This window comes from Stegodyphus dumicola, chromosome 6, assembly GCF_044657685.1.
Source record: "Stegodyphus dumicola isolate Sdum_Otavi_A_Nest chromosome 6, ASM4465768v1".
NCBI lineage: Eukaryota > Metazoa > Arthropoda > Arachnida > Araneae > Eresidae > Stegodyphus > Stegodyphus dumicola.
In genome coordinates this window covers 132,713,884-132,740,588 of record NC_140773.1, presented here as the reverse complement: position 1 = coordinate 132,740,588, position 26,705 = coordinate 132,713,884, and the positions used below count along the sequence as shown (strand labels likewise).

General features: G+C 32.3%; 1 protein-coding gene across 1 annotated transcript in view; it reads left to right on the top strand.

The window, feature by feature from the left end:
* Positions 1-26,705, top strand: part of LOC118190160 (neurotrimin-like) — a 561,140-nt gene that overhangs the window by 470,633 nt on the left and 63,802 nt on the right. Inside the window, exons 4-6 of the mRNA XM_085818898.1 lie at positions 13,180-13,335; positions 17,711-17,839; positions 24,406-24,696. Coding sequence (XP_085675024.1) covers positions 13,180-13,335; positions 17,711-17,839; positions 24,406-24,696 — 576 coding nt within the window. The remainder of the gene's footprint in view (positions 1-13,179; positions 13,336-17,710; positions 17,840-24,405; positions 24,697-26,705) is intronic.

Below are 26,705 nucleotides of genomic sequence, written 5' to 3'. Positions count from 1 at the left end.
GTCCAATATCCTCTTTGTCAAATGACACCAATGATTTAGAAGCCCTTACACCCGCACACGTTCTAGTCGGGCGACCTTTGACATCAATAACAGAGCTAGATTTAAGTGATTTTTCTGATAGTTCTTTAAAGGGCTGGCAGTGCACTTCTAAAGTAACGCAATATTTGTGGAAAAGATGGCCAAATGATTACATCAGTCATTTACAGCAACGATTTAAGTGGTATTTCTCTAAGGATAACGTTAAAAAGAGCACTATAGTTTTAGTAAAGGAAGACAGCATGCCCATTTCGATTTGGTTACTGGGTAAAATAGAAGAGGTAATTTATGGTAAGAATAAAAAGGTTAGAGTTTGTATTATAAAAACCAAGTCAGGTTTTTTAAAAAGACCAATAACTAAATTAGCTGTACTACCAGTAGATGTTACATAATTTCATGTATATTTCCTGAGTTCAAAAAATTATTATATATGCATTGTATTTTAATTTAGATGTTGTGCATTTCATGTTCTGTGGTTAATTATGTTTATTGCTTTTGTTCATGTGTATCAATTTAAATTTTGTCATATATGATTTGGACTATATAGTGATTTAAAACTGTTTAATTTTGATCATTGTTAACTATGTAACAAATGCCCAACCCGGGCGATATGTTAAGGCAGAAGTGATCTGGCAACCACAATGAGAGAAAACGACAACGTGGTTAGCTAGCGGCTATTATTGTTCTTGATTGCATGCTAGGAGGTACACGTATGCGAAGGCAAGAGTGTCCATCCAAACAGAAGTAAAAGGAAATAAAGCTACAGTCTATTAAATTCTAATGTTTGTATTTCATGAGTACTTTTTATTCTCGAACAATAACAGTACGAATTTTTTCTCAGTTTATGTCTTGTCTTCCGTTGTTTGCTTAAAAAAAAAAAAAAATTCTAGCCCAGTCAACGATACATGTCAAGAAATATCCTAACTACAGTTTCAGGTAAAAAAGTGTAATAGTACCTAGGTCATGACAAAAACTGGCTCGTAAGGCCGTGTTCCCATGAGAATTCATCTTATTCATCTTACTGATGGAAGCTGAAGGGAAGGGGAAAAGATAATCTGAACAGCTGAGTATAAGCATCAGCTAATCCAGGTTTACCTTCAGTTGTTGAGCATTGACGATAGTAAGAATGTTGTCTTTGTTAGAGAGCGAATAAAGACTATCGTTCACAGCTGGAAAAATACTCTGAAACGTGTCATCTCTTAAAAATGTAATTCCTTTACTTTTTCGCTGAATGTTTCTTCAAATAAGAAACAAAATATTATGAGTACTCCTTTTTTTTTTTTTTCTTTTAGGACCCTTACCATTTAAAAAAACGAAAAAAAAAGTATTTTTTAATGTCATCTGTTAGAAGAAAACACATTCTTACATAGTAGTTATTGAAATCGGCACGAAGGAATTTTTTTAAATCAACCTTAGAATTTTCTTCAAATTAAAAATAAAAGAGCTCATTTTTTATTTAATATGTTTTAAAAATGCTACGAAGTCGGGATTTCTCTTGAGAATTTTCGGCACGAAAGCATTAAAAAAATATTTATATTTAAGCTTCTGTGCAACCTATCGATTGTTGTCTTTTTTTAGACAGCGTATACTGTCCCCTCTTAGAAGAATGTCTAAAATATGCGTCTCACTTACAAAACGGAGCAATTTTTCACTCTTTTATTTCTCTTTAATATTTTTAAAAGAAAGTAAATAGTTGAGATTTCCTACTGTTCTAAAATATTTATCATTAAAGCAAAAGGAAAGATAATGAATATATTTTCAGGATTCGCCAATTAAAAGAAAGCAATCTTTTCCACATAGTAACTCTTGAATTATGATATTTTATAATAAAATACTTTAATAAAATTTAATTGGAGTGTATTTTTATCGAGGTAAAGATGGTTTTATTAAAGGAAATTTCATTAATTTATTAGGCAAAAAAAAGGAATTAAAAAAGTGTTTTTAATAACTTAAGATTCTTACTTGAGAACTTTGGGAGGTAAAATGTCATAAAAATTAGAAATAAAGCATTTAAAGCCAGTTTATATATCTTAAATATTAACTATGTCAGATAGCTGACTATAGCTACTGTTTCCAAATGGGAAAGTATATAAAAAGTGTTAAGTAATATATAGAAACAGACTTAAAAACTCTAAAGTTAAATTTAAATTGGGTCAAATCCAGGTTATCCTCAACAATATATTATATATACATATATTATATATATATAATTTACGTATATATTTTTATAAGCAAGGAAAAAGTTGATATTTCCTACTATTCTAAAATATTTATCATTAAAATAAAAGGAAAGATGATGAATATAATCTATGTGTGTGTATATATATATATATATAGAAAAGATATATATAGAAAAGATATATATATATATATATAAATAAAAGCAAAGGAAAAGACGGAACATTGTAGATGCGTGATTAGACCCATATTGAAGAAGATTTTGATTGCGTAGTATGCTAGTAATGCTAACTTCGTAATATCTAAAGAACTTGGCAGTCGAGGCAGCTTTAATTCCATTTTTATTAGCAACTGATATTTGTGGCCACAATCACTTGACACTCTAGTCGTGCCTTCCCACAGATGATTTACATTTTTTACATTTTTGATATTGTTAAGATAGAAAGCAAGCCAGCGAAATTACATCTTAGCACAGTAGAGAGCAAAAGCTGAAGTGCGTAGTTATGAAGGATGGAAGCACGGCGAAGAGAAAAGTTTTGGTTTACAATTATTACGTCATCAGAGCTGCGCGGGCCATAGAGTGAGCTACAAATGACGCAATGCAGAGAAGTTATTACGACTTTAGAATAAAGAGGAAAAATTAATGTTTATAGTTATATTATAATTCTGATTCATATATTTTTTATCTTACATATATATATATAAAGAAAAGATACAAATACATACATATATATATTTTTTTGGATAGCCTCTTTATATCTTTACACATAGTAACGAAATGGTTGATTCCTGTCATTCCAATAATTTATCGCCATACCCTGGAAATTATATATTTTCCGAAAAAAAGAAAAAAAAATATTTAAATATTAATGATGTAACTGTTAAAATAGGCTGGAGGAATTTCTTAAATTAAGATGTTTTGGTTTAAAAACACCAAAGAAATTAATGTTTTTGATTACCCAGTGAAGTTGTGTTTCCTGTTGAGAATTCTTCCGGCTGAAAGATTTAAAAAATAACAATTAGAAGTGAAAACATTGACGCTAATTTATGGTATTTGGAATGTTCTTTTTCTCATATAGCTCAAAATACCTATTTTTAAATAATTGGGAAAACGCATGAAACCTGTCATCTCTTAAAGCACAGTTTGTATTGCTTTTTAGAATTTTTATTAGTCCAAATAGATTTGTCCCTGAAGGACTACTGTTTTCGTTTTGCGATTTTGCGTCGATTCACTACAAACGGCGAATCTTTTTTCAAACTGTTGCCGCAAAGTATTGTCGCCCTGTGTTGTATTTAAAGAAATTAAATAATGAAAAATCTGCATAAATGTAGGTATATTTCTCGCATTGTGATAAAACAACAGTACAAAGAGCCATCGAATTCTGAATGACGTAATCCTCCTATGAATACGGGCAAGTGGAAGATCAAATTTGAAATTTGGAATTTGTTTTATTATCGATTTCCTATTTTGTAAAACTTGAACGAATTTTTGATTAACATACTCAAGAATTTCAAAGCGAGCAATGGCTACGCTGTACAGAAAAAAAAAAAATTATCTCCAGCGGCTGAGTCTTTGTATCGGAAATTCTAAAGATATGCTCATTTATAACTATTTTGCGATATTGTTGTTGAACTGAATTTTTATGGCTTAAGTGCGAAAAACGTGATATTTAATAAATAAATGTAACACCAAAAAATGTTAAATAAACGCCCCTTTGGACGCAATTTAAAATCTGAAACATTTTAGATTTTCCTTTTTTTTTTTTTTTTTTTTTCCATATTTATACTCAATTTCATCATCACATTAAAAAAAAAAATCTTTTTTATTTTGTGTTGAAAAAAGTCCCTAAATTCTTTTTGAATAAACCTAGAATGCTTTTCGTTTGGAAGGCGACACGAAGAGAAATATATATACATTATACATTATTAGGAGTTTTGTGCAATGTAAAATGAACGGCTTTAAGAAAAGAGAAGCACTGACGGTTAAATGACATTTAATGAACAAGCCTATTTAACATTGAAATAAATGGCTATTTCACTAAATTGATTTTATGCAGATTATTATCTGATGGTAAATAACATTTAATAAGCAAGCCTATTTAACATTGAAATAAATGGCTATTTTAATAAATTGGCAAGATATCGATAAGACAGCGATGGTTTCGGCTACTAATCTTTGTAGCTAAGTTTGGCCATCATTTGGCGAAATTTTAGTCCGTTTCCTGTAATTGATACTGTCACTGAAAAAGCTGTAATTGATTCCATATGTAACTGTAACCGCATCCTGTCTTTATACGTAGATTTAACCATACACTGCAAAAAAAGGTCGTTCTTTACAGGCAAAAGTTTTGTAAAGTTACAGAAATCAAAAAGTTACACAAGAATTTCCTGTAATGTTAACAGTTTGAAAGCGATTTGTGGCGAGTATAGATGAATTGCCTGTAGCATTACAGATAATGTTTCAGAAGCCACGTGGAATAATCACGTGATTGACTGGAGAACAATGACTGACGAATATGAGAAAAGTGTTTGAAAGCTATTCGCAGAAAAAAACATGGCTGAATGTCTGTTGGTTGTACAACGTAGGTAAGCAAGAAAACTTTTATAATTACTGTTTGAAATATTTTTTGTTCATTTTATGCAGATTATTATTATGCACTTTCCACTTTTATATGTATTGAACAAGTATTTTAACGTTTAAGTTTTGCTATTGATTATATCAGTGTTCGTAATGTCTAATGAGTTGAAAGAGTACAAAAATATTTATTCCAAATGCAGATCTAATAGTACACTTGTGCAAAACTTGAGCAACAGCAGGGTTTTTTGCCATAACTCCACGAGAAATCAACTGAGGGACATGAAATGCAGAAATGCAGTAGAGTATTATGTACGTAAAGGATGACGAAAGCATCGGAGCTGAAAAAGGAATGCAATGCATACGGTATGGAATCAAACAAAAACAAGCTTTATTGAATGCATAGTATCGTGACTCATAATTGTCTATCCCAGAGGAAGAACAACAAGCAGATGCTCCTTAAATGGGATATGCCCTTCCCTCACTGAAATGGGTGCTTAGCACTGTCTCCACATACTCAGAACCAGATCCACATACTCAGAACCAGCTGATGCAACATTTCTTGCGGTAGGAGTGCCCATTCCTCAATCAGCATTTGTTTGAGTTGTTGGGTGCTCTCCGGAGGATGTAAGTGTGCTGTAATGCGTCTCCTCAAAGCATCCCACACATGTTCTATGGGTTTTAAATCAAGGGAGCACGCTGGCCAACCCATTCGAGAGATATCTTCACTTTCGAGTAGCTCCTCAACAGCAACCAACCTTTGAAATGGGTGCTTAGCACTGTCTCCACATACTCAGAACCAGATCCACATACTCAGAACCAGCTGATGCAACATTTCTTGCGGTAGGAGTGCCCATTCCTCAATCAGCATTTGTTTGAGTTGTTGGGTGTTCTCCGGAGGATGTAAGTGTGCTGTAATGCGTCTCCTCAAAGCATCCCACACATGTTCTATGGGTTTTAAATCAAGGGAGCACGCTGGCCAACCCATTCGAGTGATATCTTCACTTTCGAGTAGCTCCTCAACAGCAACCAACCTTTCTAATAGCTGTACCTGTGGTTTGGAACGCTTTCCAAGCGCGCGAAACGACACTTTTGTTGATTCCGAACTCTGCAGCTACACAGTACGCCCCTCCTCCAGCTTTCTGATCATTCTTCCACGTGTGAAGTCGTGCAGGTGATTTCTTTTAGCCAAATTTCACGAACTGACTCGCACTTGCAGCGAATATGTTGAATTACGTCTCTGTCCTTCCTTTATTCTACTGTTGAGCTGCGGGCGCCGACATCACGCGTTTTGTGTACGCTCACATCGCATGGACCTTATAAGAAATAGACTAACCCAAACGGGTTTTCTCCCTCGCCTGAGGCGTTGCCGGCTGTCACCTTCATCACATCCGAAGGAGTAGGGACGACTTGTAGAAATTTAACATCGATTGCCTATTGCAGCGTGTATAATTATCAAGAAAAAGCTGGTTGTAGCGCCTCATTTCACAAATTAGAATTTCTACATAATTTTATTTTTGAAATTGAGATTGATTTTTAAAAATTTAGCATATTTATCAAGCATAATTAACGTTCCAAATAATTATAAAGCAATTGCATCCTTTCAGGACTGGATATTTTTTTAGCTTTTCCTATGCTGTAAGGAAATTTGTAAGTACTTCTTTTAGAAAATAATATTTTAAATCTGAACTAATAGAAAATTTCAAACAAGCAATTTTATCTTGCAATTTTAATGCTTTTTATTGGTGTAAATAAGTAAAAAATACTAAATTATTTTAAAACGAACTTTTGAAAGTTTTGTTTAAAATTCTAAATTGTGCTGCTTTTTTAAAATTATTTATGAGTATTATAGCACAATTTCTGTAAAGGAGTTTTATTTCAATTATATTTCATAATACATCATAGTGATAAACACTTTTGACTCCTTAAACATTTTTATACATTTAATTCTAATATTAAAATTGTATTTAACTGTAATAATTAATTTTGCTTGTATTTTATAGTGATTATTTTTTAAAATTTATTTTTAGTTCTGTATAAGATTTTTTTTATTTACTGTTGATTTAATTTATTAGCCTAAAGGGGCGGTAGCCTAGAAAGGCTATTAGTTTCGAAGCGACGTGTCTACTTGCAAATTGTTGTTACCAAATATTATCGCCCTGTATTATATGTAAGGAAATTAAATAATGAAGAATCTGCATGAATACATGTATGTTTCTCGCACTGTGACAAAAACGACAGTACCTAGAGAAATCAAATTCTAAATAATGTAATCCTCCACCCGAACATGGGCATCTGGACGGTCGAATTTCGAATTTGTTTTAATCTATTTCATATTTTGTAAAATTTTAACGAATTTTTGATTAACAAACTCAACGAGTTCAGAGCGAACACTGTACGGAAAATAATAGTTTTATCTCCAGTGCGGAAATTCTAAAGATATGCTGTTTTCAAATAGTATGTGGTTTACGGGCGAAGAACATGATATTCAATAAATATAGGTAACACAAAAAACTTTAAAAAAAGGTTCCTTTTGGGCGTAATATAAAATCTGAGTGCTTCTAGATTTTATTTTATCTTTTTTTTTTTTCCTTCATTTCGCTCAGAAAATTTTATGCTCCGAATTTTATGAATTATTAAAATAACTAATCCACTTTAATATTAATAATTTAATGATCATATAATCAAATAAATATGATCGTTTTGTAATGTTATTATAGTTTGGGAAATCACTGCCTGAAAATGTTCATTAAATTAAAAAAAAATTATCAGACCTTGTTTAAATTTACCTTATTTATTTCAAAGCATTGCGTACTATCAATCTTATTTAATTTTACTTTATTTTTACGCAAAATTAAGTTCATAAATTTTGTGCTTAGAATTTATACCGTTTTACCAAATTAAAGATGTTTGTACAAGATTACGAGTGAAAAAAATGCGCGAAATACAGTAAAAAGTGCTTTAATGAGATATATTAAATCGTATTTGGAAAAAACTGTGGCTTTCATAATGTCATCACTATACAACGCATCACATTTAATAATTAAAAAGAGTTATGTGATACAAACGCCATAGGTTTCAGTGTTAAAGTAAACCAGATCGTCCCTACTCTTTCTTGCCGATATGTCGGTGACGCGCGCCCCGCCCACTGGGTTAGTCTATCTCTTATATGGTCCATGTCACGTCGCCTCTGACGTTTCGTTCCTGATATTTGCATACGCATGACGTTTCTACTGACGTGTTCATTGCACTGATCTCCAGGCCACCTTTTCTGCAATTTCATGGCTATCTGCTAAATTTTTACATTATTGCTTAAGTTTTGCACACCAGTTTAGTATTTTGTCATTGTGCATCCGATAAATTACGCCTTAAATTGATCGTATTATTTATAACTAATAATTCCAAAACTTAATCACTATTGTGGTATTTAATTGAAACAGTAATGTGGTTGTTGAAAACAAAATTAATCATGTTAGCGTTCGTTTGCCATCGTCTGACCAAAGAATGTTTGACATCTTTTTACCAGCAGGCCTTGCGAGAAAAGTTTATGTAAACATTTAGAATTCTGAATATAATGTATATATTTCTTGCTTACTAGGGTTAGTTTATTCTCTTTCTACGGTTACCTGATTAATTATACTTGGTGTATAATTCAGTCTAATATGTTTATGTACGAGATGTGTTATGAATTAAAATTACAAAAACTTGAACAACACTGTCTTGCGAGAATCTCGTTTATTCTTTAGTGTGATATTATTTTTTCAGTTGTATTAAATTCTTACGATAATGTTATAATTCCAAAATGAAGTAATTATATTGATTAAAAATATCTCGCATCATACTTTTCGTAATATCTTGTTTTATTAATTAGATGCAACTTAATTATTCCATATATTTTAATATACCAATATCAACAGGGGAAAGATGGAAATGACCTAAAATATTTTTTTCTAAAAATTCGTTAAACTAGTTATAAACGAAAAACAAAATTTTGTACATTATTTTCAAAAATAATATTTCATTAATATTTTATAAATGGCAAAATTTTTTATATTGTATTATAACTACCATTGCATATTTATAAGTTTTTAAACTTTTAATGTAGAATTAATATTTGTGTTTATTTTATTTTGCCCAGTTTTAATACAGTTTTGGAGTATGATAGTCTTGTTACTAGGATAGCATAAATCTGCTAATACAAGTTTTAATACATTTCTGAATCCTTTAATTTACTGAAAATGTCATTTTTTAGAAGGAGAGAATATAATATTTTTGAAACATGAAGAACAGCTGTTCTGAGTTCTTCATAGAAATATTTCACACAATGTCTTTTACTGAAATAACATGATCATATCAACAGGCAACACTTTTACTCATTAAATATAAAGCAACATGTGTCTATTTTAGCTAAAATTACTAAAAAGGAAGTTCTAGAACATATCTTATTAATTGAAACTAAACTAATAAAACATACTTTTTTCCAGCTATTTTACAGGGCAAATATAAATTCCAGATGCCTCTCCATTATTTTATGCAAAGGATATACATGTGATTTAATGTGAGGAGTAGAATATCCATTTGAACTTTTAAATGAATTAAAACGATAATATGAAAGGCTTTTCAATAATATAAGACATACGTTTCTCTTCATAAAACAAAAATACTCTGCAACAGAATAATGTTACGTTTTGAAAAAGAGCACTGAATGCTGTTGAAAGCACATCTTTTAAATTAATGCTATTCTCAGGTCAAATTGGCTAATTTAAAAAGCCAAACTAGTATGCTTCACTTGCATATATATATATATATATATATATCATTCTCTTACTCAAAGCATATTGATTTCAATATATTTTATTATAATAAGCATCATTTTACACAAAACATTTATTACTCTTACATACATGTCCTTTAGTATTTCAACTATGAAAAATATATTCAACATACATAATTACTTAATGGGCTATTAGAAGTAAATAGTCTGAAACCTTTACAGATACAACCATTGGAATTTTGTATATTCTACTCACGTAATAACTTGCTGTAATAATACAAGCAAATAACCTGTAACGGTTACCTGTTGAAATTTTACATGAAAAAAACATGTTTTTTTTTACATAATTTTTTGCTGTACACGCAAATAATCAGTAACCATGACAGATACATCGTTTCGGATTTTACACGAGAAAAACATGTTCTTTTTACATAATTATTTGCTGTAATATTACACGCAAATAATCTGTAACCATTACAGATATATCATTTGGGATTTTACATGAGAAAAATATGTTCAACGTATATAACTACATACTATGATATTACAAGAAAAAGATATGCAACCATTACAGGCAAAATTCGTGTAAAGTTACAAAGAATTTCGTTTTTTAGATGCACTTTGCATTGCGTTAAGTTTAACGTTTTTACGAGTTTGAAGTGGTAACTACCGATTAAGTTCTCAAACTTAGAAGAGGTGTACGAGTACTTTCCAGTTTCAGAACTATAAAGTATTTCTTTTGGTACAATAAATTTTATCAAGCTATCATCGTTTTCGTGTGCGTTCAATCCATTATTAATCTGTACACCGGTAAAAATATATGTATTCTAATAATTCAAATAATTAGAAGAAGTCTGAAACTTTGAAGGTTAAAACATTTCAAAACGTTTCATGGAATAGTTCACCAGGATAAAAGTCATCTTAAAAGCAGCTTTTAAGCGTCAAGTCACAAGATCGAACGTACTGTATTTCATTATTTCAGTTACTAAAAGTCAATTACCACCTCATTTAGCTCAGTAAAATAAGCGTTGCCATGTAGAGCGGGAGATACTGTACTCTGAGTCCGAAGGGAGTTAACGTATTTGCAAAGTATTATATTGGATATGAGATATGTCAGTTAAGATGCAGCGTAGTGTTTTATGCATATTATTTGTATCTGTGTATCATAGAAGGTATATAAGAATATTATAAGTTTATATATTTCACGAAGACCAAACAGCACATATTGAAATTTAACTGTAGTCTTTTTATTATACCACTACTTTCTTTATTAGGATCGTCCTAGAAACGATTAATCAAAATTAATTACACTGCAATTTATTCATTTTAGAAATTGAGCAAATAATGTACACATTAAAGCAGAGAATTATTCCAAATCAAGAAGTCATTGCTGGTCTGGTTAATTCATACATCAATTTAAATATTTATGTTTTTTCAATTTCATTATAACAGATGCGGCAGTGAAATGGGTGATTTGTCAACCCTGAAAAAAGAAAAGGAATCAGAACACGGGAGTGATGTAATCTGGGCAACAAACCTTTGTTATTGATTCTGGTACCGGTGTTCAGTCGATATCGTGTTGGAAATCGGTGAACAACGCACTTTTGTGGTGAAGGCGTTTTACAAAACCAACGACAGGTATGTGGTCGCGTTCGCACGTCATGCCCTAGTCCCATCGGCTCATGTTATCAAATTGTGGGTATAGAAATTTGAAGAAAAGGGTGATATGGTGAGAAGGAGGAGTGGAAGTGCAAATCGTGGGCTCGTTAAAGAATATTGCAAGAATAGAAGAAGTTTTCAGCCGAAGTCCAGGCGTTCTGCATGAAGAAAGTGCACGCGCTGCAACTTGACATATCGGTTCGCAGTGTGCGTTGAAATACTGAATAAGGAAGACCAATACGGCCCTTTCAAAATTCAGGTAGTGCAAAAACTGAATGCAGACGACGTTCCAAAGAAACTACGTATTCGCAGGGGAAAATGTTGGAACTTGCGAGCGACAAACCAGGCCTGTGCTACAATCTGATCATGAGCGATGCTAGTTTTTATGTGTCAGACTTTGTTGACAACCAAACTTTGGATACTGGCCACGTGAAAATCCTGAAATTCTTCATTAAAAGCCATTTAACAGTCAGAAAGTGGTAGTATGGTGCGGCATATCATCATTTGGAATTATCGGGGCTTATTTTTTAAGATAATCGGGATATGCTCTTACTGTAAATACAGAACGTAATGCTCATATCCTGATCCATTTCCTAGTGCGACAACTTGTTGATCTTCCTGTAATTGCAAACACATTCTTCCAGCACCACAGGGTCCGATGCCATACATCGCGAGTTTACATTAACGCGCTACATAACAATCTCGCCTGGTCATCTCATCTCCAGGAACGGGGACATTTTCCGGCCTTCAAAGATCGCCTGACCTTTCAGCGTCATTTCTTACTCTGGGAGCCATTTGAAATCTGAGATTTTCCGGTGTGATCCACCACACCATCCAGGAAATGAAGGATCAAATTTAGGAGGAAGTTCATAAAATTTTAGGGTCAGTCCTGCAAGATGTGATGTCTAACTTTCATAAAAGACTTGGAATGAGCGTGTGGGAAAATACGGGTAAACAACGTAATGTCAAGTGACGGACTGCGTTATTTTCTGGTGATGAACATTCTGTACCGTGACATGTCTGTGCAAGACGAGTACGTTGTTCAGACACATTTCTCACAAACTATAAGCATTGCAAATGCTGTATTTCTTTTATATTGCAGCGAATAAATTTGTATCGCTAATTGAGGTTTCAAAATAGCCCGTTTCACTAACGTACCTGTTACAGTTTCTTCTATTTAGCTGGCTTGCTTCTTAATGCATCGGATCAATCATTTAAAGAAATTATGTAACATAAAGGCATTTAGTGTCAATAATTATGTTTTCATGAGGAGCTTAAAAAGCACAAAATTGTCTATTATGCTTCCATTTTGAAGAAAATATATGTTAAACGTTTTAGGTATTCATCCTCAATTTTTATATCCCCCCGCAATGGTAATGCCACATTATTATATTTCGAATGCAGAGTAAAAGATATAAATAACAAATGCTAAATACATAACAAGTACATTATCTTCTAGAATTCATGTTAAAAACTTAATTCGTTTAGTACGTGTAAAATTTTTAACTGTGTGTGGGTGTTTTTTCTTTTTTTTCTTTTTTTTTTTTTCTTAGTACATAAAACACTTAACACTGTCTTAAACAATCCGTATTTTGTTACTGAAAAATCTCTCTGTCTTGGCAATAGAAAGCATGCATAATATTTTTCCCTCATATTCTCGTAACATAATGCAGTGTGTAAAAGAAGTAGACAGAATCCTATTATTATCGAGGAAAATGGCACATTACCATTTTATTTGATCCCTGGTGGCCGTATTATGACATCTCTAGCAGAGCCAAAAAAAAAAAAGAAGTCCTTTAATCCTATGACCTCGGAAACCAATCCTTGCCCGGTTTCTTGAAGTACCTGAGAAATAAATACCGTCAATGTCTGACAGGCCATGCTGATTTTTTCTTCCCTTCAGCTAATACCATCCTTTCCCCTCTAAGAGATCTTCCTTCTCTTTTTTTTCATTCAGTTCCTCCCCACATCGTAGAAGAAGAAACTAGCTCTGACACGGAAGTCCGAGAAGGAAGTGACGTGAGCCTCCGTTGCGTCGCCACGGGGTCGCCAAATCCGGAAACTACATGGCGCAGAGAAGATGGCCAAGAAATATCAATTGATCGTAAAAAAGGTATGTTAAATAGTATGTCTCGAGTTTATGGAATTGAAACAAATATTCACTCTACTTTTATCATATATTTTAAAAATAAATCAAAATCCTTTCGAGATAATCCAAATAAAAAAATTTAAATTATTCACATGCAAAATGAATTCATAAATCATCACAATTTCAAAGAGAAAGTCAAACACCTGTATTCAAAGCACCTTTTAAAATTCTTTTTTTTTTCCATACTGAATATACTAATTCTGAACAGCAATTATAGTTTTATGGTGTGTCCATCGCAAACGTATGCAAATATTATTCATTTTCATAAACATTAAATTTATTTTAAATTTATACACATTAAATTGTGCATTTACCGCTCAAGTTACTTGAAAATAAAAATTGTAAACATCTAATAGAAAAGAACTTCAAGAGGAGTCCTAAGCTAGATGGTTATTTCCATAATTAATGTTTTGTCAATATGAAAATCATTTTGTGGTTGATTTAATAAATTTAATAAAATATACACACAAACGGATTCTCGTACGTATTCTATTGGCTAAATTATCATGATCACTGCGTTGTTATCTTATTGAATTTGTTTTATACTTAAAAATGCAATTTGATTTCTTCAAACAAGGAATTCTATAGCTGCACATAACGCAGAAAAATTTCATGTCACGAAGAATTCAGATATATTTGATGTCAATACGCCTGTTAGGAAGGTTTGACGGTAGGGAATTCATTTTTTAACTAAAAAATTTCGTCTTCAAACTGTAAATGATGTCACAAGGTGGTTCCGGTTTTCAGCAATATTAAAAAAATAATCATCTTTCAAGAGTAGCTCTCAAGAACCTGGAACACATGGAGACAAGCGCTATAGCATATCGTTGCCAGCAAACGTATAACCAATCTTTATTATGTGGATAGGTTGCATTTTTATAAAGCTCTTGTCTCCGTATTATCATTTATATCAGAACGATAATAATAAAGAGATTCCTCCAAACAAACCGTTTTAAGTTTCTAAATTTTGGATGCCGGAACTAAGTAGATCATTGGTCCTGCTCCAAGAGACAGCGATGTCGAATGGGCTGATCTTTTAATTCTGTGTTCATTACTGAATGCGATTCTTACGACTCTATGATAGAAAATTTCATTGAAAAACTATCTGCAATGGATCTTGACTCATTACACCACAATTCAGGTAAGCTATTTTGTAATGCACTATTTGCCATCTGTAAAACTGAGCAAGTTTCACATCTTTCTATTCCATCAGAGTGACTGTTAGCTCTTTAAAGCAACATAACATCCGCTAAGGCAGGTAATCTCTTTGTTTACTTGTCGCCTGTACGTGTACGTGAGCTATTTTGATAACGTTTACTGTTACATCGTTTTCAGAGAACCTATCTTTATCTGTGGCTTGATCAATTTTAACGTTTATTAGTTTCTGAAAATCTATCCCTGTTCATACTTTATATAAGTTCAGAAATCATATGACAACAATATTCGTGAAATAACTAGTTTGCTTAAAATAGTTTGATTTACTTGATAATTTGGTCACTCGTAGTACACATGTATTTCACAAAGGCAAGCATTTATAGCTGTACTTCATGCGTCTGTTGAACTATAGGTTTAGTCTAGAAAATATATTATTTTAAATATTTTTATTGCCTTGCATTTTACTAAAAGGACTATGCAGTCATTTTGAAAAGCATTTTATAGACGGAAGATTAATTAAAAAGCTAAAAGGTTCATTAGCCATTGTCCAATAATTTAAACCAGTTAATTACAGTAATTTGGACGTTTAACTGAGAATTAAGAATTTCAATACCAGAATATACATATATCACTTCGCAGTATAGTTGAAAAAAGAAGGTGCCTAGTAAGGAAAAGATAAATAAAAATGCAGTTGGCTAAACAAAATAACAACGGGAAATGAACATTCATTGGACGTTCAAAAACTGATGAAAGCGCGTATTTAATACTCTAGTTTTCGTTTTCTTAAATACGAAGTGGTTAATTTAGAAAATTTGATTATAGTTCGAAGTCACAAATGGTCATATTTTACTTCTTTTACGTTGAAATCATATAATTTTAGAATGGCAAAATTCAGTGTCCCAACGTAAAATAAATATTATATATATGAACAAAATTATGAATTAAAAAATCATCTATTCTGCTTGTTTGGAAAACATGCATTTTAAAGGTTCAATGAAAAAAGAAATGCCACATCAACACAAAACAGAAGCCTTTTGCTCACTGAGACGACTTATGACATTTTCTGTTCTAAATGAGAGCTTTTGCCTTAATAGCAGTTAAACTGTTTCCGAAAATAAATAAAATAGAACCTGACCCATACCACGAAGATCTTCGGGCATTAAATTTTAGTATTTCTTAGTAATCATTATGACTGGAGAATTCTAATGATAATATACGGAATGGTAATTTAAAAAAGAAAAACAAAAACTTAAGAGGGTTAAAAATGTTTACAAAGAAATAATCGGATTGTGATCGTGCTAAACAAAACTCCATGCAGTAAGCTAAAACAATGCTTTTCTCTTTACTATTGACGCAGAATGAAAGTAAGAACTCTTGAAAAGTTATATTGATAAGAAGACTAATCAAATTATTTGAACTGGTTGGTTGAATTTTTAATGGCACAAAACCTCGAGGGTTATTATGCGCCAGACAAATGGTGAATAAAATTCAAGATGCACAAACACACTGCATGAAGTGAACTGATGGAATGAACCTGAAATACTGATGCATAAAGAAATGAATTTGAGAAATGCTCTAGCAACAGGTAGAGCAGGATAAAAGGAAAATAACTTCAAATCATGTGTTAAAAAGAGATGTCGTTTAAAAATCTTATGAGGTTGATGTTGGGTTTTCTTAAAAAGAGATGAAGGCATGGAGAAATGACTGAGAAATAACGTAGCAGGATAAAACATAGTTCAAATCATATGGTAAAAAGATATGTCTTTTAAACATTACCATTCGTAGAGTTAAAATAAAATCCAGGTTTCTGACTAAAAACAGGACAGCAGGTTAAAATGTGACTGACTAAAACGGGAAAGTTGCAAGTGCCACAAATAGGCTCATTATCTCCTTTCAAGAGATACTGATGTGTCAGTCTGCAATGACCAATTCGTAGGCGAGTCAGTAGTACATCCTACTTTCGATTCCCTCTCGACTCCCAATGCTCCAAATTGAGTTTTTCCTGCCTTAATTTGTTCAGAGTTTGGCATTCCCAGAGTTCTTGCCACCTGGACAAGATCTTTGTTCTGATGTAATTCCGTATGTCTGTAAAAGGGACATCATTTTTCTGAGGAAATATCAGCAGATTTTGCTGTGATATCGGCGAGTTCATTGCCTTTGATGCCAACATGTCCAGACACCCAGCAGTACGCAATATAATAACATAATAATATAATAATATTTGGACTTGAAAAACCCCATGAATTCAAAACATGCCATATAGCAAAATGGAAAGTTACAGTAACCAGTAAAAAGAGCATTTGCGATATGTACTTCATTCAATAATATTAGCAAATCTGGAATAAGTTTAAAAGTATTTTTAGCGTCCATGGCATTTCAGTGGAACATTTAAACCTCTGAAAGGAAGCGAAGTACATAAATACGTTAAGATGATAATCTGTATTTCAGACCAACGTGGTTACCCGCAGGAAAAACAAGGTATTAAGAAGATTACAGCGCAGAAAAAATAAAGTAATAAAATGATAAAAGCCCCCTTATCATTGCTACAAGCAGAAATGAGTCATATAAAAGTATTGCCTATTTATACTGTAACAGAATACAAACTTAAAGCAAATCTTTTCCATTTTATATTATTTGTTCGTTTGAAAACAAATTCTCAACTAGAATTCCCTCAACATAAATTTGTTTATTTACTGGATGGCTGAAATGCATCGTCTTAAACGAATCAAGCTTAAAAATATTGCTTAAATTTTAATTAAACATTAAAATAGCAAGCCTAAATAATCACCGAACTCCTCAAACGCGTTTTTGAGGTATTTTTGAGAAATGCTTGTAAAAAGCATATGCCGAAGTTTTAACTTTTTCTTTTAAAATCGATAGGAATAGCTTACTTGTTCGTTAATTTTCTTTGGTATGCCTGCAATTTCGTATAATTAAAGTGCAAATTTGCAATTAGGATCACATTTCTTCAAATAGGGTGCTTTTTTCCTAATCTTTGAATCACAAAGTATTTCTTGAAATAGCAGTGAAAAGGAATCTTAAATAAAAATTAAAAGTATGTATCAATTAGTTTCAAAGCTCATGTTAGTTAATCTTTCTATTTAAATAATTTTTTGACGGATACTTTTGTGGAAATAGCTACGCTTTCTTTTAACGATATTTTTTCTTCTTGCTATTATTTCAGTGACATCTCTGAAAAGCACAGACTTGAATATTACAAAAGTGGGTCGCCTTCAGATGGGGGCTTACCTATGTATTGCATCTAATGGAGTCCAACCGTCCGTCAGTAAAAGGATTGTCCTCAGTGTGAACTGTAAGTAAACGAAATTGTAACAATTAAAAAATATTTTTAATGTGTTAGTTATGTGTTAGTGCTTTTACAAAGCATTTCGTTACTGAAAAGTGGTTTGGTTTGGTTTGGTTTGGTTTATTGAGATTACGGCAAAGCAGACAAGGGCTATTTGCTTAAGGGATGGATGCCTATCTGGGGGGCTTTCTAAGGTAAACTGACTCTTATACGCGTTAAACATGGGGTAAACTACGAAACCGCCCATACAGCCGGCCTGTTCGCCAGAATTCGAAACCCGGACCAAACTACCAGTGTTCAGTGAATTTACCTCTCTGCCGCTGATGCGCTACTGATAAATATAGTAACTGAATGTTGGAGCAACGTTCTAGGATCACGTTCACAAAATGTAAAGGACTTTTGTTCGTGACGATCAGATTTTTACATAAACTGAGGACTTTTTGGTATCATGTTTTATTTTCTATTGCTAGTATTAGATTACTTTTATTTTTAAACATTTGTACATTATTTTTCTTTACAAATTCTACAAGAATATATTGCAAGTATCCTATTACAAAATCTAGGCCAGAATTTTGAATCTTAAGGTTTACTAGGCTTCTGAAATGCGAGAAAATATCTCATCTCTAGATTACATTTAGAGAGCTTCCGTTGCTATAAATACTAACCAATAATTACATTAGCTGAGAACCATTAATTTTAAAATTACAGTACTTAATGAAGAAAGTCTGTGGATTTATGTTATACAGCACATGTATAATACATAAGTTTCTTTATTCCTGAAGAACCTTGTTATAAATAGCTGCAATATTCAACAGCTTATCTTTTGATTTAAGTGAGCAGGTGTGAAAACGGAATGAAATATCATTAAAATATAGAGAAAAAGCTTTTTTCCATAAAGCCATATTCTAAATTTCTTTTTATAATTTATGAGTTAAATGCTATGTAGAAATAAAAAACTGATTTTTCAAACATATTTTCGTGTATATAGTTTATTAAAAAATTACCATATAAAAATTTCAAGCATAAGAAATGTGTATTACTGTAGTTACACGCCAAAATGTATAAACTTATATAGTATTGAAACTGGAAAGTAAAATATTGAAATACAAAAAACTAATTATTCTATGATATCGTTAACATTCTGGTTTTTTTAAAAAAAGATATTTTACAGTTCTTCCGTATGATAGCGTTCCTTATTTCTTTTATTGAATGCTTTCCAGGTATCTCAGTTATTGAATGTTTACAGATGTGGTGTCTTCTTGCTGCATTTCACTCAAAATTGTTATTTTGATGTGTTATACGTAGGTATCACATCAAAACTCTCCGAACTGTACACAACAAGATTCCTCGCTTGGAACATAAACAAAACGCTCAAAGAACTGCACTTGTACGACTCATGGTTTTTGAGATAAATAAGAAAGAAAAGTATGATGTCATATCCGTTACAACGCATCAGGTTCCAGCATAATGAACCTCTAACGCATTCCATCCCACCTATACGTGACTGGCTGTTTATGGAATACCCAAGCCGGCTCGTTTCATGGCCGCCACGATGGTCAGATCTGACATCTTTAGATTTTTTTTGTATTGGGGTGGGCCATCTGAAGACACTGGTCTATGAAGACTCTGTTACTAGGGAAAATGACTTAGTCACTCGTCTTCATCCTGTGTGTACTTTGGTGGACATCATGCTGCTGCAACTTCTGCAATGGAATATTCAACGGCTCGCGCATGCATGATTCGATACGCGCGGTGGATATTTTGAACATCTTCCTATGTAAACATCGACTATGTTCCTATGTAAATACCTACGTTCTGTACCATTTGTTATGTCATATGTTTCTTTCATATATATATATATTTCATATATATATATATATATATATATATATATATCGAAAACTATGGATCGTACAGGTACAATTCTTTGGGCATTTTTATGGATTCAAAGCGAGAAATATGGCTTTGTAGATTTTGAGTGATCATGATAGAGATTTGAGTGGTCATTTGAGTGGTCACACCTTATATAATCTGTGAGAGAATTTTTGTATAAATTTGTGTTCGATCGAGTGTCAACTAAGCACTGTTATATATTATTAGGACGTTAAACTGTAGATAATGAAGGGCGTCTTTTAAATTGTCTTATCTGGTCACAGAGGCTAATGTGAAACAATAGAGAAATTTATGAGGAAACTTTATTGCAGAGTATAGGCTCTTTATTACGCTAAGCCTCCTATTTAGATTAGAAGATTATAAATTTTATTGCTTTTGTATAATTATTAACTCGTAAAAACGTTGTTATTCACAAAGCCTTTTCGATTTAGATTAAGTGAGAGAAAATATTATCTTTGAAATAATCAGAATAGAAAAACATGATACTCTCTATCTAATAATAAAAGAAGCAAGTGTATATTTAAAGGGAGATTATTGGTGAATGACAATGCAAGTTATGTTTGTAGAGCAAAATTCAAAGCCTTCAATCAAAATCAACGTTTCATAATATTTAACAATATGTCATTTGTTTCAGATATCTTTCAAGTTTTTAGGTTAACCTAATTAATACGAGTTATAACCACTTTTCTAATTTCAACCTCCGATTGAAATCAGTTCCTTTATTTCAGTTGAATAGCAACAATTTGTTAATGTAAGGAAAAGGTGTATCCATAACAACATAGAGTTGCAATTGTCCACTTCTTGTGGTATCAAAAGGAAAAACAAAAAAGTTATACAAAGGTGCAATTACACTAGCTGCAAAACAATTTATTTTCAACAGGATAACCATATCAAGAATTTGGAAACGTGCTTCCGAAAATAATCATCAAGGCGAATCTATGCTAATGTCGATTCTTTGAAAAACGAAAACTACAAAGAAAATGCAAAGATTATAGAGATGTAAATGCAAAGATTATGGAGAAAGACATGTTCCACTTAGAAGAAACACCACAGAAGCAGTAAACAGAACCTTTGATCACATTCCTCCTGAAATATTAGATAATACGTTTCTGTTACTGCAACAAGATATCCAGGATGAAATGAAAAGCGATGGCTCCAATAATAGAGGAAAAGCAAAGTTTCGCAACCAAAGAACCCTACCTACAATTTGAAAATGCAGTAACGAAAGTATTCAAAAATCCAGAAACTATCCAAACACTCAAAATAATAATTAGGAGTAATTTTTTTTAAATTTATTGTTTAAGTTAAGCTAGTTTTTTAATAATAAATATTGAATTCTATAATTATTTCCTTTTGCTGCTATTATTACGTGGCAAATTAAATTCATCAAATGATACTTTTATTATGGGACAGAAGTAGTACTTAGGAAAAAAATGCGCGTAGCAAGCATTAATACATTTACTAAATAACTTAGTAAAAAAGCTAAAAATTTACAAAAATACTTACTAACAATTTACAGAAAACTATTTACTAAAAATTTACATATATTTAAATAGTATTTACCGAAAAATTACGTAAATTGATGTACATTTATGCATTGTGCGTAGCATGCATTTACTAATGCATTAATGCAATTTAGATTTATGAATTTATGCGTTTTAATGCATTTACTAAATGCAGTAATAAACAAAAGGAATTGACGAAACGAAGCTTTTATCAGCTAAAAATATATTTGTCAGTCCTGATAAAAATTATTTTAATTGGAATTTAAATCTTTGCAAATTTAAAATTCTATATTATTGTTACAACTACATACATTCCTTGCAAGTATTAATTATTTTACTATAGGTATATACACACCATGCGTGCATGTGTCACAGAATCCTTTAACCGGAGAATGAACGGTGAATAGAATGAGATGAACTAATCTATTGCATCCGTGCTAAAGGGAAATAATTTAATTCTTGATTAATTTGCAAATATATACCTTATACATAGTGTTGTTCCAAGATCCTAATCTAAGTACACTATGAGAGAGACCTGAAGACACTATTTGTTCACGAACGTTCGTTAATTGTGTTTAATGGCGATCTCTACTCTGGAATATATGAGCTAAGTCTATGTTAGAGAATTTAAATCCTCGGAGGAAGGAAGTGAAAGCTACTACATACAAATACACAATTCACAAATTCACTAATTGTATTGGAGATCTAATAGAGTCGGAATAGGTGTTCGACAATGATTCATTCTGAATATCTTATGGGAGACTGTGAAAACTGGAGTTACCTCTTTCAAAGTTCAAAGTACAAGCAGGAAATTCAGGATAAAGCTAGTGCACAAATAAGGCTCAGAATCATCATTGACAATCATAGCGATGTCTAAAGATGCTATTGCAAGGAAGAAAATAAGATTAAACTGTGTGCCTGTTCTGAAAGAAACAAGAGAGGTTTACATGAAATTATTAGTCTAATTTGCAAAGCGTATGTATACATGCTTGTATAAATGGCAGAGTTTGACTTGCTTTCTTAGCACAAACTAGCATCAAACACCTAGCAGACTTGGAGCGAATAATCATTGTGCCTGAAGAAAACGACAAAGACTTGAGAACCTTTTTATTAAATCAGAACTTCAACGTAAAATGCACGTTTCATGCTCACAGAAACACCCACCATTTGTGGGGAATTTAATTTAAAGTAACAGTAAGCTTCAAAAAGTTAACTAAGCCTAGTAGTTAAGGACTACACGTATTTAAAACTAAGCTGGCTTCAAACTTTTCATCATCGTAACAATTAAATGTCGGTAGCAATAATGCAAAATCAAAGAATTAAACCTTATCAGAGCTCACGAAATCTAGTAACGTGGGCTCCAATACGCTGTCTGTCAATCAAAAAAATCTCATAATAAATACTGTCTAAACTGATTTACATTTCTTCTCAAGAAACGGAAGAGGAGAAGTGACACGCTGAAATTATATACAATTGGTTAATGGCAAAATAATAATAACCTTACAAAGTAATAAAATGTAAGGGAAACTCTGTTATCCGTCCCTCTTTTAACCCTCGATTTAAATTTATTAAGCAAAATAAACGAAACTTTTGAGTATTTACAATAGGAATCTAAGACGTACTAGTAAATATGTTAGCTTATGGAAAGGGGAAAAAAATTAAATAAACTTGGAGACCATTACAGATGATTAAAAAATATATTTATGATGAGCAAGACAACAGAAATGAACAATCTCAAACTTGAAAATTTTATTAATTTTGCCCTTTAGAGTTATATAAAATGTTTCAAACTTATGTAAATAAATATCTGATGCACTAGATTTGCTTAAAACTTTCCATTCTATAAATTCTTCATTAAAGTTAAGTTGATCATATGAATTCTAATTTTCGCTGTCCAAGGACTGTTTACGCAAACAAGCTCTAATTCTGTTAATTCTGTGTGTTTTTCTATTAATTCATCAGTAGCGGTTATTGCATGTGAACAATAAAAATAACTGTATCAAAAAACTTGCAAAGAATTATTGCTTGTAAAAACGGCAAAATGGTATTCTGTATCAGTATATGAACTGAATTTCCTATATAATTGATATCAGTGGAGCTTTTCAAGTGGTCACGCAAATAAATGATGACTCCATGGGTGAAGCGAATGGAAATTCGTGTAATATGTACAATTTACAGAAAGCTAACCTTCTGAGCAATTAAAATAGTGCTATCGTATTTCATTGCATACAACATATTGGGGAAAATATCAATGCAACAGAAATAACTTTCTGCTCTACCACTAATATCGCAACTAGCAAAAAAAAAAAAAAACTGCAAAATACTAATTTTTGTTTTTCAAAAAATTCCCGAGTTATAATCATTAAGGAATATTTATTTCATCTGTTTCATTTATGTGAATTCGTAAGTTCTTTTTCCAAGAGTGAAATTTCATCCATACATTCACAAAATATGCAAATGTCTGGACTCCTTACTTTTGACCTTTTGAAGGCCAAAACGCCCGAGACACCTTTTCTTTCAAACGATCACAGCAACCCGAAACCGCCGAGATTGCGATGTTTTTTTCTTCCCTCCCCCTAAGGTATGAAGTAGCAGGTGCAGATTCCCCAGATGCATTATATCGATTTTCTGCAGTCTTGTCCTAAAACGCTAATGGAATCTTCTTTGTTAGGAAGCAGGTTTTGTTTGGTTTTGTTTATTAGATTACGGCAAAGCATTCGAGGGCTATCTGCCTTAAGGGATGGATGCCTTCGTGGAGGACTTTTTAAGGGAAACTGGCTCATATACACATTACACATGGGGAAAACCACGAAAACTCCCATGCAGCCAGCCCGTTCACGGGATTCGAACCTCAGACCGAACTACCAGTGTTCAGTGACGTTACCGCTCGGCCTTGTTAGGAAGCAGAAAGGATGGAATTTGAAATATTCATACCTCTTTGCACATTAATGGACAGGAGGGGAGGAAATGGATGGGATGGGATGGGCGTTACGGTATTTTAAACACAGAGATTAGTGAATGCTTCGGTTTGCTAAGGGTTAAAAAAGTTATTCTAATTTAATTTACTGAAAATTACTCTTCAATATTTTTGTTGTTTCTGAATTAAAAATTTTGATGTCTTATTCTGCTTCGGATAATTAATCTAGAACCTAATTTTGTGGCACTCTTTTACAGTTCCTCCTATGGTTTGGATTCCTAACCAGTTAGTTGGCGCCCCTATTGGAATAGATGTTTCTTTAGACTGCAATCTTGAGTCTTACCCTCAATCAGTTACTTATTGGAATAGGGAAGGGGGTACAATGGTGCTCACAAACGACAAATACAACAGCCTTCTTATGAATACAGGGCTGTACAAAGTTACTATGAGGTTAACGATACGAAATCTGCAGCCTGAAGATTTCGGATCCTACACCTGCGTGGCCAAAAACTCATTAGGCGAAACTGAGGGTACCATTCGTCTATATGGTAAGTACACTACTTATACTGCATATACATTTGCATTTAATATTAAATAAAATTTGTTTCACTATTATAAGGTCTACTGTAAAATTCTACCCTTTTGGGAAATGAAAGAAAATAATATATTTTCCATAGTTCTTTAATATTTATTGTACAGTATAATTTCCATCGCTACTTATGATTTCTTGCCAGCATTATGGTAGTTTGTAAATATTTTTGAAAGATGTCTTCTATTTAGAGAAGAACTCAAGTAATGCTTAACTCACATCTTCAGTTTTTTCTAATTTTGCCCCCTCAAAAAATTTTCAAGGGTAGCAACAAGTAATAGATGGAGAGTGCTAGGTCTGAAAGTATGGTATTTCTGAAGAAATTCCTAGCCTAGATCTGCGATTTTCTGATCAGCCGACAAAGCAGCATGTGGTCTGGAATTATCATGATGCATTATGATATGCTTCCGATTGAGCGTGCCAGCCTCTAATCTTTGACTGTTGTGTTTAAAATATCATTAGTTGCAGGTATTTCTACGAGCTCAGCTTTTCGTTAGTTTTAAAAGTTCGTAATACATTATTCCTTAGACATCCCGCCATATACACAACATTATTACATTTAGACTCAAGCTCAGTTTAGAAGTGGAGGGGCAGGTTGTCCGGGCTCATACTACGCTCTTTTCTTAACGATGATTCCGTAGGTGATTCAATACCAGTCATCATCCGGTCCAAGAAAGGTTCCGTTTAGCTTCGAGCAAGCAGAGTATATGCATATCATGACTCAATCATGCAAAGGTTTCTCATTTAACTCATGAAGCATCTATTTGGAAAATCTGTAGACTAATCTTTGTGCCTTCATATGGTTCGAAATCGTTTTTTGGAGCTGGGATCAGCTCTTCCATAATCTGCAATGCTGTCAAAAAAGGATCTTCTTCTATCATGGTCATCACAATATCTTCATCGATCAAAGATGGCCTAAATGCTTCCTAAGCGGTAGTAGTATAAAAACACGGGTTCACCTGCACGCGGTGTGCGGTGTGGGCGTGGCCAATGACGTCACACAGAGGGCGGGACCAAAGGCAACGTCATCACACTAGGAGGCGTGGTCACGAGTGAAGTTGAGGTGTTGGTAGATTGCTGATTGAGTTGTAGACCTCCTGCTTTTCATTTAGAGTTAGTTTTTTTATATTGGCAACGGGAAATATTTTCTGCATCTTAATTTTGATGATATAGCGATGCTGCCCTCTCTTGACGAAAAAGTGAATTATATGTTTTAGAAATATATTTTTTAAGTCTGGTGTTAAAATTATTCAATGCGCGACTCTGAAAACAATGTAAAAGAAACAAATATAAAAAAGACTTTCCTTTAATGATAGTTCATCATGTCATGAAAATGAAATTACAAGATAATTTGTTTTTATTACTCGATTTTATTCTGATACTTTTATCCTTTCTAGTTTTAAGTGAAACTTTAAGTTATTTCTTAGGTTTTCTGTTCATAATAACATATTCATTTACTGTCATACTTTTTTAATACTTAACACGTTTCTAATTTGTAATATTTATTTAATTTCCACATACTATTTTTTTTTCATACCTTTCATAAATTTCAGCATACCCTGATTTTTAACTTATATGTTATATTTCACAAACGTTCCCGCACATGCTGTTTATTTGTTACATTACTTAATTTTTTATGCAATTTCACACTTTTTTTAACGTTATAATGTTCAATATATTCTGAATTTTAACTTCATTTACTTATTTTAAACCACTCTAGTATTCTATACACACTTTAACTTAGTGGTATGACATTGTATTTAAAAAGAAACGTTTATTTTTCGTGATCTTAGTTCTTTTACTAAATTTTCTACAGAATTTCTAATTTCTTTCACGTGTTTAACAATATCTTCCTTACATTACCGAATATTTTTTAAAAAAACTTAAGTCTATAACTGTTAATTGCTTTTCTTACGTTCATGATTTCCCTTCTGTGTTCATATTTCTTAATTCTAGCTTAACTTATTT